The sequence below is a fragment of the Syngnathus acus genome, chromosome 5 (assembly GCF_901709675.1).
Source record: "Syngnathus acus chromosome 5, fSynAcu1.2, whole genome shotgun sequence".
Taxonomy (NCBI): domain Eukaryota; kingdom Metazoa; phylum Chordata; class Actinopteri; order Syngnathiformes; family Syngnathidae; genus Syngnathus; species Syngnathus acus.
The window spans coordinates 3,709,590-3,724,869 of NC_051091.1; the positions used below are offsets into that span (position 1 = coordinate 3,709,590).

Here is a 15,280-nt window from a genome sequence, read left to right on the forward strand (position 1 = left end):
AAGAAAAATATTACAAGTGAAAATAAACAATTTGGGCTTAAAAGATTGTGTGCACATTTTGGAGCTCAGTTTAATTTACTCTGTTGCCTTTACTGGCTGCTTTAAAATGTAATTTCTTTATATCAGCATCAAACGGAACTGTTCATGTATTAGTATTTGGCTTGCTAAGATTCTAATTCGGTGGCATTTACTGCCGTCTGTTTTTCAATGCATTTATAAGACTTTGATTCGACAAAGCTCTTTAATCGTTTACGCCTAGGTTGGAACATAATAAACAACTGTAGCAAAAGTGCCTCGTGGGGGTAATTCTGGCAACAAAGTGAACCGCTTCTGTCACTTGCAGTGTTGTTGCTGCGCTTTAAGTACCTTCATCTATTCTCTCAGCATTGCTGCCATTGTGTAAAAAATAAAACAGCAAAGCAAATGCGAGGCCCTTTGCAAGTTGGAAGGATCGCCTTACAAATATTGTATGATGTGTTGAACAACAGCTAGCCTGCTGTCTGCTATTGTTGCTTTGGCTCAGCTGTCTTTGCATGTATTTTCCATTTGCGTGTTCAACCAAAAAAAAAAATAATTCAGAAAGTTTACTCTTTTGACCTTCAACAATACGTTGATCAAAATACATTTCCAGTCCAAAAACAAACAAACAAAAAAAAAATCTGCTTCATTTCCTCCTACATTACGTGGTGCTCTTGTATGTATTGGAAGGTAGAATGAATCACATTTTTGTTGTATAGATGGTCATCTCCAAGAAGATTTCCTTTTGGGAAGGAAAATGCATTTGCTGAGGATCAATTTATTTTTCTATCACTATCAAAAAGACCATTTGCACTCCTGGTCTCACACCTTCTGTGTTGACTTGGACATGGGTAATATCAACCGGCTACCAGCAGCTGAACACATTTCTATGAGATGTACAGTATATTGTCTTAACTGCTAACTAATGCTTAAAATGTAGTAATAATGCAAATTGTGTCCTTAACAATCACTAGTTATGATAAACAGTGAAAGCAATCATACAAGGCTGAATACTTTTTTCTTTCGGATTTGAATGAGTTCTGGCATTGCAGGTATTCTTTAGTATTGTATTATTGTTGTATACACAACAAAATAATTTAAGTGTAAATCTCCAGGTAGAGTTTTGAATGAGGAGATATCAGCCCAAAGATATAAACAAACATTTTATCATGTGTGGAACAAAAATAAAATGGATTAAAACCAGTCAACATTTTACAAAATGGTTATTTTTGTTTTTATCGAAAGGTGTTGTAATGTATTTGACATTAATGACGAAATACCTTTTTTTTACCGAACCAAAATTAAATGCAGAATGTAGTCTGAGTGTGACTAACAGGGAAATGTACATACAATGTGAATTACTATTTAATCACATAAAATGGATTTGGATCATTTGAAAACAACAAATCTTGAGTTTATTTCCAAAACAATCTCCGTGGCTGGCTAGAAAAACACAAAGCCAGCATTGCAACAAAAACTGGAATGACAAACACCATGAGCTGAAACGTGTTAGGGTTGACAAATTATTTTGATCGGATGATTATGTTGGTATGTAGATTAGAATCATTAAGTTTGTTAAAACCTTACACCTTTCCTTGACTCTGGAAAGTTTCCACATTCAGTTTTTGAAACTTTCCAAATGATGTGGAACCATTCTTGCTTAGTTAATTATCTAAAATGTAAAAATCTAGTTTCTGTTTCCAAAACCTTATAAAATAAAGAGCTAAAACCCTCTGCACTGATTAACCAGATTGCAAAGGTGACCCCCGAAACCTGTTCACTCTCACCCCCACCTTGCTTTCTCTCAATAAATATTCTCTTGAGGCATAAGTCAGACTGCTTTCAAGCACCTCTCTACCACACAGGGTGCTGATGGCTTTCTCCGCTTGCAAGCGTAAAATGGACCAACTGTCTCACGTGTGGTTCTTGCATAAAAGGTAGAGTGTGCAAAACTCTATCAAAACGCTTCCATCAATCTTGTTGTTTACCCTCGCGTACGTATTCTAATACGCTTACCCCCCCTTTGTCAAAGCTGGCCACGGCCGATCCGAGAGGCCCTCGAGGGGAGACGTTTTCAGCTGTCACTTCGACAATAAGAAACAAATGTCACAGCTGGGCGAAAAAAAAACTGCCTGACTTTCTTACAGTACTTGGCCTTCCTTTGTGTTTGACTGCGGCTCCCCTGTGTAAGCACTCTCTATTGTGACATGTCCACTTTTGTGTTGCCACTTGTCTTTCTTGCTTTTTTTTTTTTTTTGCTCTGTCGTTGTTTGTCTCTATCTCTCTATTGATCTGTGTCCGTGGCCTGGTGTTAGCTATGTGGAGGTTGAATGATGGGTCTCTGCTCGCTGTGTTGTTTAGAAGGAGAAAGGATTGCTGTGCTGTTGAAGTCGCTGTTGCTTTTGCCACTATGCAGGCACAGCGCACCTCAACTGCACGTCATAGCCCAACTGAAGCTGTGTCTGTTCATCACGGTCATGCTTGCAGGATTGAAATGAAGCTTCATGAACAAAATCAATTGTCACGCTCGATTTGTTTTCTATTTATTTTATATTTTTTGCTTCGGATCCTTCCACCTGCTCTTTCTTGTTACAGACAAGAGCTTGATTCAACTCCAAAACAACTTTTTGGGTTTCAGTTTAGTTATAAACTTAAATTGTGCAAGGGAAATGCTGATAAAATATGACCAATCAGGTCCCATTGCTGTCTGTCTTTAGCAGCGCAATCCACTGAGGATACTCTGACTGGGGTTTTGGCAAAGAGGTCAGCAACCTTTTTCTGGCGGAGGAAATCGGGCTTCATCAGATGCATAGCCTTTCTTTTCCCCAGCTGGTGGAGGTAGATGGCAACCTCAGTTAAATCCTAAAATCCTCACGTTTATGATATTTGCCCAGCATTATCTGTGCCTGTGGATGAATGGGAGCGCCGAAGATGTGGAATGTAGAAGGTCATACGCCGTGATTTACACAGCGTACAGCCCCACAATCCCTGGGAAAAGACTTGGTCTCGGATCAAACGGACATCATGCAATATGTTCATAACACTGACCTTTAGATTCATTCATTTTACTTCTGCCCCTCAAATCGAGCACTATATGGATAACGTCGACATTTAGAAAATTCATGATGATAAATGTATTTTTGGCCCTGGTTTGGAGAGTGCATCTGGGTTAACTGTCATGTGAAATGTCCTTGTCTCGATTAAAAAAAAAAAAAAAAAAAAAAAAAAAAAGCTCTATGAAACAAGATCATAGTCACTGCCAAGTGTCACTCCAGTGTCCATCCAAACCGGCATTGAAACTGAACTGATACCTTCATCAGGTGAGTTCACCTAGGCCAAATGTCTGTCTGTAGCTAATTTAGGGATTTATATCTTTGTCTTGGTTCTTAAGCAAATGATCCTACTGTGTGCTGTTTGCTTTCAAAGACTAAAAATAAAGTTCTGTTGTTGTTACACGTGCCCTATGTGATAGGCAGATGAAATTGACCTTTATTTGATGTTAATGAACTCTGTGGAAGGCCTCAAGGTCACTTTCTGAGAAAGGCAGTTAACGCTCGTGAACATATTTTCAGCCAAAGATTTGTCAACACTGTAAAGGCATACAAAATCAAGTTCAGCAATTCACTTGCTCACATTTCTCAAGCGATGAAAAATTGGCCTGCGTTTTCATTTGTCAAATGTTATAATAAGAAGAGCCCACTGTTAGCCGTGGAGGTGCATTTGGACTTCAACTCCTTTTAATTAGAAGTGAGATATTAGCATTTGGTTGGGCTTTATGTGGGGTGAGGGGATCGGGCAGCGACTGTGCCTTCATTAGCCAGCTTCTCTGTGTAATGAGTGCCGTCATTAGCTGATGGAGAGGATTTGCTCGAGCTTTACCTTGAAAGGCACATCTTTTAAATACTTGCAAGGAATCCGGCATTTTAATGGATTTCTTAATGAATAGAATAAAGATGCTACATGTTGAAAATTGGAGTGCCGATCGTGCGGATCAGCAGTGGTCGTCCAAGAAGGGGGGGATTGAAAAGCCCGTTGGGGGAAGAAAAATACAAGACAATTAGTTACTAAAAACAACATTAGAGATAATAATTAAAAAGTGATTTTTATTTTTGTGCAATTTCTGTGTGATTTGCAAGAGGCATCTAAGCTGTAGTGCTTGAATTGAAACACTCCGCATTTATTAAAGAGCACTCGCGGGATAAAGCTGACGGCACAAATGTCTACACTGAAGTGCATGTGGACTTTCTGCCGTCCTGACAGTCAGAGCTGGGGTGTTTTTTTTTACGATACGGAAGTCAGTCTAAGCCTTTGACGGTGACTCCATTCTAGAAATCATGCATGAAGTGATTTGTATTTTATTGATGAGTTTTTGAAGTGGCAAGTGTGGGAAATTGGATCTTTGATCTCCTCGAGTTTGGGAAATATCTTCTGAGTGTGTTGAGCTCTCCAGGTAAAATACCCCCATCCAGCCATACGCTCTCACGAGATGTCATTTAGGAGGAATATCCCCCTCCCCTTTCCCCCCCCCCCCCTCTTTCAAAACACTTCTGGTATTTGTTGTGGATGTTTTCCCTGACTGTAATTACCGTTGTTCATTAACAAAACTGGGTATTTGTTTTCGACTTCAACCAATCACTTTGATATGCTAATTACAATGTAATTTAATTTGAGCCCCGTAATGATGATGCCGTTATTATGGACATAAATGATGCAGTTAAGCCGAGAGTAATCTCATTTGCATACTGTACATGCCAGTAAATTAAGCCCTTTCCTGTGTTGCTTCAGCTTTAATTTTCCACTCCTTTTCACACGGCATCCCTCAGCCCCTGTGCCTAATAGCAGACCAGCTTGTTTGATGTCGACAGCTGCTTACCGCACTAAATCTACTCACAATATGTAGTCCATAAAGCCTCCTAAGTGCTCTTTTAAGAAGTTCCTATTAATAAGCTAGCAAGCTATTCGTACTTGGTGCTGACAGAAAAGCTTGCTTTTGTCTCACACCATCTTTCATCCGCAGTTGATACGATCAACTTGTGTACTGTGCACAGGAAGGAAATTAGTTAGATGAGCTGAAACATTTAAATGTGATCAATGCACAAAATAAATGCAGAAAATAGAAATACTTTTTCACGGCACTGTACTTCCTGATGATTTCCGAGAGTGCCCTGGAGAAAGAGAATGCTTTATGGGCTTTTACTCTCGTATCACAATCGCCCTTTGCTGAGACTCCTCCAGCGTTATTTATATCATCAAGAATATTATTATTATTTTTTTTTTGCTGGACAATTTTCTGTTCGTCTCTAATTGGCCGCATAAATCTAGTCAGTTGAGGGTGAGAAATGTTCCAGTGTCATCCAGTGTAATCTTCACCCTTATTTACCAATTCATTAAGATTCATTGATGCAGGCTCGCTGAGAGGAAATGACAACATAAATCAGGCCTCCAACATAATGACCCTAATCAGTTGGGAATTGCACAAAATGTCATGATGAACTATGTCCTTGTGTTAGTGCCACTGTATATTGTCGTTTTGCTGCTTTATGAGTAGGACACATTCCCTTGACAAGGGCTGTATTTAAAAAAAGAAACATAAAATGGGGAGCACCAAAAAAAAAAAAACTATTAAAAGGCAGAAATCCATGTCAGGTCTTCTGATATGTTGTCCTTCACCCTACAACTGCCCTGACTTTCTTCCATTTAACCTCTTTGTCCATTTGCTGGGAAGTTGTGGCTTTTAAAATAATAACATGCTTCACAGGCTTAAATGAGCCTGGTGTATTGTTGAAGATGATTTGTGATTTCAGAAGCCAGCCGAGGTGTCAGAGAGTAATAAGCGCTCCCGTACCGATGAAGTGAGCACAATTAGATGCCTAATTGAAAGTTATTGTGCCGCAATTGTTTTACGACACTGACAGTTAGTCAATCTTGTGGCTATCACGCCTTTGGTCTCCGAGCAGTGCGGCCTGTGATTGGGTGACACAAGATTTGGACTCAAGCAGCCAGGTGAGCTCAATACCAGTTGTTCACACTGCTAAATTCCTACTCAAACGCCAATTGCTCTTTAGCGTGATCATTTCAAGGGTGCTACTGGTATAAGAGGGCCTCAGAATCAAAAGAAGGAAAAAGAAAAAAAGATGAGGTGACTCATTGTCAGCTCACACAGAGGACATTGGTCCCAAAAGACAGTAGCTCTAATAATATTGTCCCTTCTTTACACGGGGACACAATATTAATTAGACAAGTTCGTCAAAGCTAACCTCGGTTTTCCCAAGAAAATGCGTTTGACATATTTCATCTCCACAAGTTTGCATCCCCACTCGCTTGGGAAGACTCCTTACATGACTCCTTGTCAAGATGATTAGAACTATGACACCGTTTAAGTAATGTTAAAACAATAAGTAGCTTTATAGATCCCAAAGGATGGTGATGGACTGAAGGTATTTTTTTTTCCTTCTAATGGTGCCTTCAAGGTCTAATTGGTTACCTCAGATTGAGGGAAGAGGTCCGCGCATCTTTTATTTCATGATGTCTGTCCTCTTGCTGCCGTCTTGATGGGCATGAGCCACACGCAAGCCAAATGATGAAAGTCAAATGAAGGAGAAAACGTGCGGGGAACATCTCCTGAAAGAAGCTCCAAATCCCAGAATTGCCATTCCATTCATGTACAAGCAGATACAAAGTCATTAAACTTTTCTATTTGCTTACTCCCACTCTGCCCTAGTTGTACTAAAAATACCATGGCCTGCCTTACTTTGCCACATGTCATCGTCTGGGCACAGTGGGCCTTTATGGTGAGCTGTTGTCGGCGTTAAGTGTTTTTTTTTTTTTTTTTTTCTTTTCTTGCTTAGCTTCTTATCTGGAGTATTCATAATGAAACTCTTTGTGACCTTGCGTAATGCAAATGTATCGTTATATTTGACGTGCATATTGTCATGCTATTGTAATTATTGTGCGACTTGCGACTTTATTTCAGCTTGATGACTCTCTCTGTGCTTATGTGTCACGTTTTAAATTTTTTTTTTTTTACAGTTGCTTGTTGTAAAACTAGCGTGGCTCATATTTACCAGAGACAAATTCCTTGTGTTTTTCACATACTAAAGATGATTCTGATTCTCTGCTCTGCAGTTCTGTGCATCAAAGATTCATTGTCGTACCAAATAATCTTTTCCCCATGTCATGTGCTTATTTTATTGCACCACTAGTATTTGACATTATAACTGTGGGTTTTCTATAAAATGTGTGAGTTTTTTTTTTTTTTTGTGTATGTATTTTTCCAACCGCATCTCGTGATGTTGTCAGTATCAAACTCGGGAGTCATTCGACACACAGGACCTATTGTCGTTTCCTTGAACCAACTGTAGTTACTGAATAATTCAAATAAGTAAATGTTTAACATGTTTTTGCAAGTTCCTGCTGTTGTGTTGTGAGGAGCCACTGCGCGACATATGCACGCTGGGAGAAACACTCGCGTACTTTGCTTTGACGATGGCAGGAGCTCACCTTGTTGACTGCCCACCGCAACGTGGCTTTTTCTCAAATACCGTCTTGCTAAGCAGGTGCGACACGCCATTGTATTGAGTCTTCAAATGTCAGAAGAACGGCCATTTGTTTATCTTGACTTGTGCCTCGCTGTTTATTCTAGCCCAAGCTGCATCTGCATCAACAATGATTCCCTAAAGATACGCCCCCACATATCTGGACCTGTTTACACTCTGCCTGCCCCCGAAAGCCTGGGAGGATATCGGCTGATCATTCTACCTGGTTAATATTGAATGTTGCTTGCAAAAGAGAGCTGTTTGTTCAAAAAAACAAAAGCTGCTTCTCTTGTTTACTGTCGCCATAACAACACGTTTGTTTTGAAGTTAAATCGTTGAAGTGGTGCGACAATGATTGCTAAATATTGGTCAGTTCTCAAATCACAGCAGATTTTTCACTCTGAGTTGTCCATAATTTGTTTTGTGTTACATCTGCAGACTTTTCCCAAGAATCTGAAGCCAAAATACAGCAAAACATGAAGTTGTTCAAAAGCCTTGAGAAAGATTCTGTTGTCGTACGGATTGTTGTGTTGTCTAGACGAGCAAGCGAGCTGAACCCAAAGAACTCTAAAGTGAATGACTCCCCTTTGTCCCCTCCTTTGTGTGTCCTTATCTCACTCAAGAATTGTGCTCTTGTTGTGTGCTTGTGTAAACAGGGCTTGTGTGAGAACTGGTTGAATTGTAGCAGATGGCTGCTTGGGCTTGACTGTCATGAGCATTAAGGAAAAACACAACATGGAGAAGGGTCAAAGCACAGCTGTGCAAGTCGAGCCTACCTTGAGTGGACTGCGGTCTTGCTTGAGCAGCCACAAACCAGGATTTGGTTTCTAGAAAAATGTTTTTGGGGGAGGAAGAAGCAGCAGCAAGGTGAATGAGCTCCGGACACGTTCTCTTAACCTTCAGCTAGGAGACGGAGGTGACACATTTTTTTTGTATGATACTTGTCTTTTAGTGAGCTTGTCGAAAATTCGGATTTCTAATTCAAGAGCTCCAGATTTCCATTTGTGGGTTGAACCACTCTTGCTAAAATTATTTCATTTAAATTTTGTTGCAAATTACTTTTTTTGCCATGTACAAGGGATCATTGATCTAGTCATCATTGCAATGTCACAGTTCATCTAATTATTTGAAGAAAAAAAAAAATGCTTGACACTCTTGTGCTTCATTTGCCGCATTCCGCTAAACCTAGAAGTTGTAACTCATGAACCGGATATTATATCATGACGCACAGAGTCTGAATATCATCATATTAGCTGGTTAAATTTGTGATGAAACATCGTATTTAGAAGCAAATCTTTCTTTCTGCTCTCATGCAACATTTTGACAGTGGCAATGGATACTGTCGGAAAACACAGCACAGACCTGACGATGAAATGATCCAAACTTGTAACGTTAGACAGAAGTTTTCTCTGGGAAACCTTGCGCGAGGTGAATATGTCACTTTTGTTTTTACAATGTGAATATGAAACCATATAACAGCGGTTAGAGATAGCAATACCTGCTAACAGCAAAATAACTCAAGTTTTGCCAAACTTGTATTATTCCAAAACTAATACCCCTTGGAAAGTCTTTAATAGTATATGATAACATGTTTACATATATTTACAAAAAGCTCAAAGGTTAACTAAATAAACATCGCTCGCCATAATTTCAACCCTGCAGATCTGGTTTTATGATTGTTCTGTATGCACATAGTATGTTTGTTTTTGGAGTAGGAACTCCCATGTTCTTTACCTCAGTGAGTGCAGCACTATATATTTTCTGGACACCTGACCTATAATTACGGCTGCCCGGCAAGATTAGAAGCATATGAGTTTAATGGGAACATCTAAAAAGCACACAAAACATGGCCGTCCCTTGAGTTAAGTGAAAATAAATATATCATATGAAGAAAAATGCAGGGCAGAGTTACTGGAGCTCCCTGATGTGGCGTCGCTTTCTTGGCGTCGACTTGATATTTTGGATGCATCTGTGATTTCGTTTCATCTCTAATTTTGTTGTATCTGATATTGCAACCTTAAATTATTCAATGATAAAATTAATGCCAGTTGATGGGTACTATTTGTCAATGAAACAAAATTATATAGGCAGCCATTTTAGCGGTGCCTTCGTCACTTCATTCACTTTACGTGAATGCCTGTTTTGATTTAGTGGCTCGTGGAGAAGAAACTGTTTGCAGTGGCCTGCAGATGGAGTTGTTAGTCGATGTGTCCCATGCCACGGTATTCCTTTTTGCCTGCTGCCTGTTTAGAAAATCCCATTATGGAGGGAGTCAATGCCAGACTGGAGGGGTTAGTTGGGTCAACATCTGTCTAGAGAGGGAGTAGCCTGGAGAACAGGGCCTGTAGGCTGGGCTGGTTGGGGCTGTTCAGACAGGCCTCTAAGTGTGTGTGTGTGTGTGTGTGTGTGTGTGTGTGTGTACAGGCCACAGTGTCAGATGACTCTCTTGGCTAGGTTGGGCTGTGTAGTATCATGCAGCCATACTGTATTTAATTTATGTTGGGTTGTAAGTTCACAGTGAGCGCTTCCTGAAAATCACGACCTCAATAGAAACCTGCTGTTTATTTTCCTTGAAATATTTCTACGTTGAGATGATTATCTCACCTATGCTTTTCACATTTTCCCTTTGACAAGTTGTCAACTTCAATTTCCTGTCTGTCAGCCTGAGTGTCGAGGTATGTCCGTATCTTGTTTCCGTCCGCACCTCCAGAGAGGCTCGATCCGTCCGAGCCACCGAGTAGATATTAACGTACGTCGGCCACCCCCATTAGACGCCTTAAACGCAAGCCCATCAATCTGTATTTAGTTCCATTTTCTCTGGCTTTCATGATGAGGCCCTGTGTTTTAAAGGCAATTATTCCGTTTCAAATAAATAATTAATCGGGCAAGTAGATTAGCTTCTGCCTGACTTGGCCAGCTTCATTAACCCGGAATTGGGAGGCTCGGTGAGTTGCACCAGTGTGGCGAGCAAGCCATGCGCAGCAGCTGTAAATCACCCTCCTGCTTAAAAATAGAGGCGCTGATACACACCAGTGTCATGAGGACGCATCCCTTGGGAGAAATGGCTGCATCATCTACTGTATGTGACTATCCAGACACGGACCATTACAGCTAAAATGTTGGCACGTAGCTGAGTATGCATTCTTGGTTACCGATTTGACTTAAACCATGAAACAAAATGTATTTGTTGCTCTCAACATTCTTCCCAATCATCCCATTGGGATTATTTCGATTCCAAACTGCATTTTGGTGTTAATTAAACAGCCCTGGAGAATTGCGCTGTTTTCGCTCAACCACGCATTGGATGTTTCTCATAGAGCTCGTTTGGCACGCCTCACGTCGTCGCTCGCCCTGGTTCCCATTAAAAGGCCATTGAGCAGCGGTTCTTCTGGGAGCTATGCGAGTAAATATACCCATTTCCATAGGACGTGTTTTCTGTTTTGTTTTGGAGGGCCGGTGTTTTCTTGGGCTCCCCTGCTTTAACTCAACCAGGCTGGGTTCCTCTCCGAAGAGCAACCATATTTATACTTCATGATGGCGAACACAAACACAACCCCAGTTTGACTCCATATTTCCCATACCAGTGCTAGAAGAGCAAACAAGATACAGGCAAGCAAAGACCAAAGAGGAGATGTGCAATAAAAGTGAAATTCTAAAGGAAGGATATGACAGATGTTTATATTTTGTCCTGGAGTTGTAACACAACCTGATTGCTGTGTTTTAACAGCTGTTTGACCTTGTCTCTCTCTCTCTCTCTCCCTCGCCCTCCCTGTCCCTGTTTTCTCTCGGCAAGTTTTTAAGTCATGATGCAAGAATCTGGGACAGCGACAACAAGTAATGGAGCATTTAATCAAAATGGAGGCGCGAGCACAGAGAGCGATTCCAAGGAAGGACAAGGCAAGAGCGCCACGCCGTCGGCGGAAGTGACTGCAGCCGATCTCGCGCATCTCCGACAGCACCAGGTAGGGCAGCCCCCCCGCCCATACCTGTCTTCACTTTATTAAGACATGTCATCAGCAGGCCAACAGCACCTCTTTAAGTGCCAGTTCATATTTAATTCATCCTCAAAGTACATCTAGTACATAAACACATTACTATTATTATTTATGTATATTGAGGCACTTTTTGAATATTTAAATAAGGGGAAGTGCTCTCTGTGTGTGATTGTGTTTGGTTGCTAATGTGTTTACCGTAGCATGCGGCATCTGAATTTTTGAAATATTTATACGGATGTTAGGACATATTTTAAGTGTGTAGGTGCAAAAAGATCTTGCTGACAGTTGGGGGGGGGGGATATTACATTCAATGGAATGACAGCATTTTCTTGGGATGGCTGTAAACAAACCTTGCACTCACGGGAAATGCCACGCTCTGACGTGTTAACCAACGAGGTGCAGAGTGGCGCATCAGTGTGCTTGTCAGCCAAGCCCAAAACATTTTCTCCCATCTCAGTTTAGAGGCGGAAAGACAGGCTCTTTCTTTTGGTGTCAGTGTTATGTGTGGCACACGACAGCGTGTTTAAGGAAACAACATTGAAAAGATCAGTGTGTCTTGTGCTATCTCGCTCTCGCCGACAGGGCAACGGAGGCTGTTGTCACGAGCTGTTTGGTGATGATGCGCAGGCTCCGTGCAGCTGACTCTTGTCACAGCACATCCGTCAACTTTTGCTCCGAGAGCGCAACAATACTGTAGCTGAAGAATGGAGTGATAATTCAAGAATCTTATTGGAAATAAATGTTTGTCGTGGGTCACAACCCAAAGTGTGTCCAAAAGTGGCTTAGTCCTCAGTTTTAGTGTTCAGCCTTTACCCCTCATTCTGCTCTTCATCTCGGCCCTTTTTTTCCATCGCAGGAGGAGAATGTCGTCAGTGAGAAATTCCTAGCCATACTGAATTCATTACTGCAGTAGTCAGAGAAAACCACGGATGAAATTTCAATAACTGCGGGCCACACTTGAGTAAACAGTTGTGCTGAAACTAAATTCCTGTTGACTTTTTCCTTCATTCTTTACCAGAGGCATTTACTTTGGTTCACTGTGCAAAGATGACTCGGTTGCATGTGAGGCGATGTCAAAGGATGACGGGCGGGGGATGACACAATTTTATTCTTGGGTGTTAAGGAATAAAAATTCCCTAATTGATGGAATCAATCAAAATCTTTTACCTCTATGTAACATACTGTGCATGTTTATTTCACTTTTTTTCATCTATCAAATTACCTCCCCAAAACATCCAATAATCTGTTTCAAGTGTATTTAAAAAAAAAAAAAAATCAATCTGAAATATTTTTTCGTCCTCAAATACAATTGTCATGGACTCACTTAACTGCGCAATCATAACAAACCTGGCAGTGACATTTCATTTATTCTTATTAGGCAATGTAACAATGAAAGACAGTCCTCATTAATAAAGACGGGGGGTGAAATAATTGTAATCTGTTTGATCATCTTGATTTTGACAGGGGAATTCATCTTGTCGACTAGTCAGATCTGCGGGGGGAAGTGGACCATGAGCTGAACTCAAGCATGTCTACTCATGATATTAGATTCAAATACAGAACTTTTTTTTTTTTTTCTAATTGGGTGTGCTGTATGCTTTCACAAGACTTACTCCCTTAAAATGTGCGTATGTTTGTTTTGCAGAAGCTGTGGTTTACTTACTCTAGACCCGCATGAGGAAGTGAAGATAGTCTTGGAAACAATTGTACAAAAACACTTTGCAAATGCACTCGCCTGTTATTTGATTCTTTAAATCAATAGATATTCATTCTGAGAAATTTTTAAGCATGATCTAACACCACAACAAAAGTTAAATTGACAACCGGAGGAGTTATGTGGTAAATATGACAGGCAAACAAATTGAAAGCTCACTTTCTGTTCTTCTGCTTTTGTACTGAATGGCCAAGATGGACGTAGTATTGCGTGTTGAGGGAATAGAGAATGACACGCATAACAGACTGCAGAAAGAGCTGAGCAGCTACAAATTTCCACTTTGCATAATACAAGTCCTACATGATTCCCCGTGGAGGCCCGAGAAAGTGAAAATGCACTTTTCAACCCCGCCGTCATCGGCCGCTATCCTGTTGAGCTTGGTGATAAAACCTTACCACAACGTGCGCAAGCAGAAGTTAAAAATAAATAGATCAAATAAAAAGCTATTCTGTTTTTAGCATTTGGTCTACATTATAAGAATACATTCAAAAATGTAAATTGTTTATTTAAGATTTTCTGGTTTTATTATGGCTGCAATGCCTAATTTACATTCAGCATCCCCCTTAATGCAACGGGCTATTTACTTCCGCATGCGTTTGAACGTATTTGCCAGTCCAATTTTTTTTTACTCCGCATTGGCAGCTCTACTCTTCTCTACGTATTCTAATAATTATAATATCAAAAGAGTTTAAACTCCAAACTATGATCTCAAAACATTTGGATATAATTACAAACTCATTTTACAACCTGACGCCTCAAACTACAAAAGCTTATGCCTTCCCTATCAAATTGCTGAAATCATTCTTCCCCAGTCTGGTTGTGAATTCTCTGTGAATCTCAGGTATCTCCACCTGTTCTGCTCATATTGTCCCAATATCACATGAGGCCCGCCCGGCAGAGCTTCTGCATCCAGCTTATTGGAAAATCAGTGAAAGAGGATAACATCAGTGTTATGACACTGCATATTGCCTTAAATTGCTTTATTGGTAAAATGATAGTGCTCGTCCAATTTGAATAATTTCATGGAATCCCTCACAGAACAGATTAATTATGTTATCACACAACTGGCAACATCTGTCTTTATAGCACACCACATGACAGTTTTATTACAAGCTAAATTTCTTTGCTGGTTCTGGCAATTGATGTGTGATCTGATTATTAATCACAGATGCACAGCGATGGTAAAAAAAAGGGATGGGAATGATTTGAAAAACAAGGACATTATTACAGTGGAGCTTCCAAATGCAAACACCTTAAAGGGAGGCCATATCATTTGGGAGCTGATTAGAATTTTCCGAAAAGTTGCACAAAATGCAGAAACAGGAACTACATTTGCAAGAATTTAAAATTGTTGACCATGTTTTTTGCTTGAGACTGGACCTCTGACGACTTACGATGTTGCCCGATTTAGTGAGAATGGCAAATACTGCACAACTTAAAAAGTAGTCTCTTATTGTCAAAACACTGTTTACTCCAAACCTGTCCTTTCACCCATTTAGTTGTGTAACAATACCCGTTTTAGAGCGGGCGTCCTTTAAGGACCGCCACTTGAGAGACTTAAGAAAACAGAGGCGCAGGGCCTATTCATTTTTAATGAGAGCACTACTTTGAAAACTTCACAGAATTAATATGTATCAGTGAAGTCTTTCCTATGCATAAAACTTGAGGGTAATTAATATTCATAGGCTGTGCTTGTTAACACCCCAATGCCAATGCAATGTAGATCCAATTAACATAGAATGGACCCAAAGGAAATGTCCAGATACTGTAAGCCATTGAAATTGATAGCTGGGCTGGCTTCTTTTAAAACACGTTATTTGTTTCATTCGGCCCTAATCCTTGTCTGATGAAGGCAGCGTTCGGGGCCTGGCATAAAAGCAAAAAGATTTTAGTGTGTGTGTGCGCTTTTGTTGAGGTGGCGGTGCTGCGGGAGGGGGTCGACGTACGCAGAGAGGGAATCACCTTCACTGGCCGACTGATGTGAAATTCCTGTAGTAAGTTGAGTTTTTATATCTTAT

The 15,280-nt window shown here is 40.4% G+C and overlaps 1 protein-coding gene across 9 annotated transcripts in view; it reads left to right on the forward strand.

The window, feature by feature from the left end:
• Positions 1-15,280, forward strand: part of foxp1b (forkhead box P1b) — an 89,889-nt gene that overhangs the window by 22,069 nt on the left and 52,540 nt on the right. For 4 of the 9 annotated variants that reach the window (XM_037250856.1, XM_037250855.1, XM_037250848.1 and 1 more), the window contains exon 4: positions 11,347-11,515. In XM_037250856.1, coding sequence (XP_037106751.1) covers positions 11,357-11,515 — 159 coding nt within the window. In that variant the 5' untranslated portion in view covers positions 11,347-11,356. Of the gene's footprint in view, positions 1-7,461; positions 7,575-8,206; positions 8,470-11,346; positions 11,516-15,280 lie in introns of those variants that run through there. The other 5 variants (XM_037250849.1, XM_037250853.1, XM_037250852.1 and 2 more) reach the window with 4 other exon arrangements.